At 43.6% G+C, this 4,844-nt stretch overlaps 1 protein-coding gene across 1 annotated transcript; it reads right to left on the bottom strand.

Moving 5' to 3' along the window:
• Positions 1-1,484: 1,484 nt before the first annotated feature.
• LRRC10 (leucine rich repeat containing 10) lies at positions 1,485-4,574 on the bottom strand. Its single transcript, NM_001075757.2, is given in 1 exon segment — positions 1,485-4,574. A coding segment is annotated over 1 exon segment (837 nt). The 5' UTR covers positions 4,536-4,574; the 3' UTR covers positions 1,485-3,698.
• Positions 4,575-4,844: the final 270 nt, after the last annotated feature.

Raw genomic sequence — 4,844 nt, 5'->3', positions numbered from 1 at the left:
GAGTTTTAGGATAGAGTTTCTTTTAACTCAGAAACAATTATGGAAACAGTTTTTCAGTTTTCACAAGACTTTTGTGACATGGAGATTTTTGGAATGTATGTTAATACTAACTGCATAGAAATTAAGTGCTTAGGATTTTAAAGTCCATTTTAGTAGCCTTCTGTTTTTCTTTGAAGAAGAATACTATTTGTGCTGGGTATTTTACTCTTCTCAAGTCAGAATCCATTCTTTGCCTGCTTGGAGGCCATGGGGCTTATTACCCTTGCAGACTGCCTTACAACTCCCTGTAGTCTGGTCTTATATGGCTTAATTCAGGAGGCACTGGTGGGGAATGGGAGTTGGTATTTTCTTCCTGTTTTTGCTCTTTTTCTCTGGAATTGGTTGCAACCCTGGAGACCTGCCACTATATAGCTTACTGGGCAGCTCCTCTTTTCGTGGCTCTCAGCTCTTCCTGCATTTTGGTAACATATCTGTTCCCTGTTCATTGGGCCATATGGGTGGGGACAGCTGCTGCTGTTACTTAATGCTGAATACAATTACTTGTGTTACCCTAACATGCATTTTCTTGTCAGGACTCTGAGGCGTAAAAGTCAATAGAATACTTTGTATAAAATCCTTTACTGAAGTCTGCCTTGTTTTGTGCCTACTCTAGTGTTTTAGAACACCATTAAAACAGAAATGTAAAGAGCACTTCACCTTTTAATCATAGTATTATTATAGAACATTTTTTGATTATCAGTATGAATAAAGATTTCACATTTTAAAAATTTGAGCAGTACATATAACACCTTTCAAAGAAGTATTGACAAAACTAAGTGAATTAACTTACACAGGACCCTGAGGATAGTGCTTTGTAAGTGTCCGTGTGTTTCCCTGTCCTGTGGCCTAGGTGCGTGGTAAAATCTCCAAAATTCAGTGATAGAACTACTAAGCACTGGGTTCAAAGACAAGTATCACCTGCTTCGTGTTCTCAGAAGTGGATGGACCAGAAGGGAGGGGAAAGCACCCTTTAAAATAGCATTTTAAAATAGCATTAGTATTCTTTCTAAGGTAGTGAGATTACAGGGGGTGTGTGTGTGTATTAAAATAGCATTTTAAAATAGCATTAGTATTCTTTCTAAGGTAGTGAGATTACAGGGGGTGTGTGTGTGTATTTTTTTTTTTTTACAGTGATAAAAGACAGTAAATTGTCTAGCAGACACATACCCATGTCTTCAGTCTCATGTCTTTTGCTCTCATGATAGGAATGGGATTAGTGCGAAGGGAAAGTCTCACATTTTCATGTATTTTAATGATTTTGCAAATTATAGAATAACAGCAGGGTATATTCATTTAGAATCTTAAAAAAATGAATCCTTGGTAATTATACCTGTGTTTTCATATGTAGGTAAGGCAGAAGTGTTTGATCACATTGCAGTAGTATTTCGTATATTCAAGACCAGAGATACTGTTCGTTGAAAATTTACTGAGAAAGTTTTTTGTTGTTGTTTTGCTATTTATGGTTTATTCCTTTAAACACGGAGTTACACTGGTTGTAGGGTAAAAGTGTCGTGCGGCCACGATATGACAGTAAAACAGCATATTAAGTAAACATTAGCCATAACCTGCCACACACTGTTCAGTGTACTTCGCACACAGTAATTTGTTTAAACTTGACAGTGCCCCAAGAGGCAGAAACTTACCATTTTACTGACTAGAAAACAGGCCCACAGAGAAGTAAGTGACCAGTAAATGACCAAAGTAGGATTTGATCTCAGGTAGTTTGAAGGGACATGCTCTTAACCATATTACAACTTGTGGCTTCCTTATTAGGAGAGGGAGTGAGTGAGTGAGTGAAAGTCTCTCAGTCATGTCTGACTCTTTGCAACCCTATAGGCCATACAGTCCATGGAATTCTCCAGGTCAGAATACTGGAGTGGGTAGCCTTTCCCTTCTCCATGGGATCTTCCAACCCAGGGATTGAACCCAGGTCTTGCATTGCAGGCAGATTCTTGATGTCTGAGCCACCAGGGAAGCCCCTAGGAGGGGGTAGAGAAGGTCAAAAGAAAGTCATAGCTATTATTAAGGATGAGCTGTGATGCCGCTCAGAAGGCAGTCTTCCTGGCAGAACGTTTCTAGTATCAGCTGAGTATAGTTTAATTGCAGTCATTAGGAATGAGTAAATAGACTAAATTCTAGCTTTCTAGTAGAAATGTGGACTCATTGCTAAAGGGGTTAAGTATTTGACGGTTTAGTGATTAAAAGGATGCTTTGGCCATCTAATCAATGGGTTGCAGATACTCTACAGACTGGAAGGTGGTGATAGGAAGAGATTATGTGAAACCATGAAACTTCCTCAGGTTTAGCAAGAAAAATTTGTGGAAGGAAAACAGGAAAATAGTCTGTCTAATGTCGTTTTAGAACTGAACTTTGCTGGGTTAAGATGCTTTTATGGAGAGCGTACTTTTTAAAAGCTAACGTTTTCAATGTGTTTTAGTTAAGATGACACTTTCCTGAAAGAGTTCAAGGGCAAAAGGGATTGTGTTATTAAACTACCCATTGACAGCAGTTTCTGTAAAGTTGACATATTCATGGGGAGAAGAAAAGGTCATAATTAACATATTAATACTTCAAAGAAATAGCAGCTTGAATACCTAGGTTTATACATGGACCACCAAAAGATTCTATACAAAAACGAATCAGGGAAGGCAGAGATGCTGAGGCTGAAGACGCAGACATTTCCTATGTGTACACTACAACCTGCAATTCCAGTTTCCAAATGCTTTTTTCAAGCGAACAGATTTTTCGCAACTTTTTACCTAATATGATTCTGGAAATGCGGTCCCTGCATGCAAAGGGATTTAATTCAACCCTGGTTCTTTACTGTTAAGTAAACAGTAGGATTCTGTTCCACTGGGGCAACCAGTTACACCTTGGCTTGATTTTAATAAGACCACCCTGCCAAAGAGGTTCTATTTTCTAGATGACTTTCAGCATTGCCAATGACAGTAAACAGGTGGGAGTGGACCTTTGGTCAAATCTTTACAAGGAAAATGAGTGAAATCAGCATGAACCACAGTCAAGTTCAAAATGACAGCTGGGAAAAAGAAAAAGTTACAGCTGGACTCTACCAGGAGGCATTCTCCAGCAGGGGTGTCAGCAGCCACTGAATTGCAGGGGGAAAGCTTCATCTCCAGCCTTTGCAACAATAAAGAGTTTCTGTGAATCCGACTAGGTAGGCATGTCATAAGTAACCTGAATATTTTAACATGAATATTTTCATGCCATTTATGGTCATTCATAATATGAAAATACACCCGGCAGAGGACTGGAGACAGGCCACCTGAATTGTTAGATGAGTCCTGTAACTTACACCTGATTTGAGAAGCGCGTGAGCCTCATGACCAGCCAGTTCTAGAGACTCGGGGAGGCCATAGTGTCCCAGCCTTTCTTTCCAGTGTTTGAAAATACCTGTTTGGAGAGGCTGATTTTCTTGCAAAGAAGTTGTCATGCTACCTATAGCACACAGTTCCCTTTGGGAGAGATGTTCTTGGCCAAGAGTATTTTCTACTTATGGGTTAGGCATTCCATCTGATGCTGTTCCATTTGCCGCTGGCAGAGATTCCCCACATGGCCCAGAGCAATCCTCTGCACTCTAATGGAGCGATCTCCAGAAGATGCTGGAGTTGTCCTTGGCTTTGACCTGCAACTGAAGCTTCTCAGGAGTTGGTAGGAGGAAGTGGAGGCAAGGCAGGTAGCTGTGCCTCCTGGCTTTCCTCCCTGGCCAACGCATAGCGTCTGGCTTTTCTAGGGTCAGGCTCTGGAGTCTCCTCTGCCCATCTTCCCACTCGACGCACCCCTTTGGCCACCTTGGGTGCATTCCTGCAAGGATTGTGGTCATAGATGACCAGCTTCAGGCTTGACAGGTGGGCCAGGCTGGGGAAGTAGCGGATGCTGTTCCGATCCACATCGATTATCTCCAGGAAAGGCATGTGAAGCAGCACAGGGGGGAAGTCTGTCAGCAGGTTACCTGAGAGCCAGATGGTCCTCAGCTCCCGGAGGCGCTGGAGCTGGCCTGGCAGCAGACGCAGGGCATTGGAGCCAGCGTGCAACGTCTTAAGGAGACTCAGCTCACAGACCACCTCCGGCAACTTGGTGAGATAATTGGCCTCAACCCACAGGGTCCGGAGGTTCTGGAGCAGGCTCAGCTCCCTGGGGAGGTCACAGAGTTTGTTGTTGCCCAGGTAGAGGATGCAGAGCTGTTTCAAGGTACACACCACCTGTGGCAGAGCCTTGAAGTTGTTGAAATCCAGGGCCAGAATCTGCAGGTTCTGCAGCTGGCCCAGCTCTGGAGGCAGGCTGTTGAGGCGGTTGTCGCTCAGGTAGAGCTTGACCAGCTCCTGGAAGGAGCACACATGCACTGGGAAGCGGCGGAGCTGGCTCCCACTCAGATCCACCATCCTGTCCAGCGGCATCTCCCGGAGGTCTCTGGCCACGTAGTTCTGGCAGCGGTCAGCAGGGATGAAGGCCACAAAGGCTCTGATGGTGTTCCCCATGGCAAGCCGCAGCCCACCAACCACGGGGCTGCTGCTTCTGCTCTGAGGCCTGCCTTCCCCCTCATTATAACCTGGGGATTGCATGACAAAAGCCAGTCACTTCAACAGAGAAAAGTGCTCCTGATAGCAACTTGAGTGTCCGGTGACAGCCAGGGTCCTGGAGGCGGGGTCTCACACACTTGCTTTCCGTTGTATAAACCCCAATCCTCTTTACGTTTGTTGTTTGTTTCAAACTGAAAATAGCTTCACTGTTTTTTCTAATGATAAAACATTGGGACATTACATAAAGGTGTAAAAGAAGAAAGTAAA

The sequence above is a fragment of the Bos taurus genome, chromosome 5 (genome assembly GCF_002263795.3).
Source record: "Bos taurus isolate L1 Dominette 01449 registration number 42190680 breed Hereford chromosome 5, ARS-UCD2.0, whole genome shotgun sequence".
Taxonomy (NCBI): Eukaryota; Metazoa; Chordata; class Mammalia; order Artiodactyla; family Bovidae; genus Bos; species Bos taurus.
This window is presented reverse-complemented; position numbering and strand designations above follow the sequence as displayed.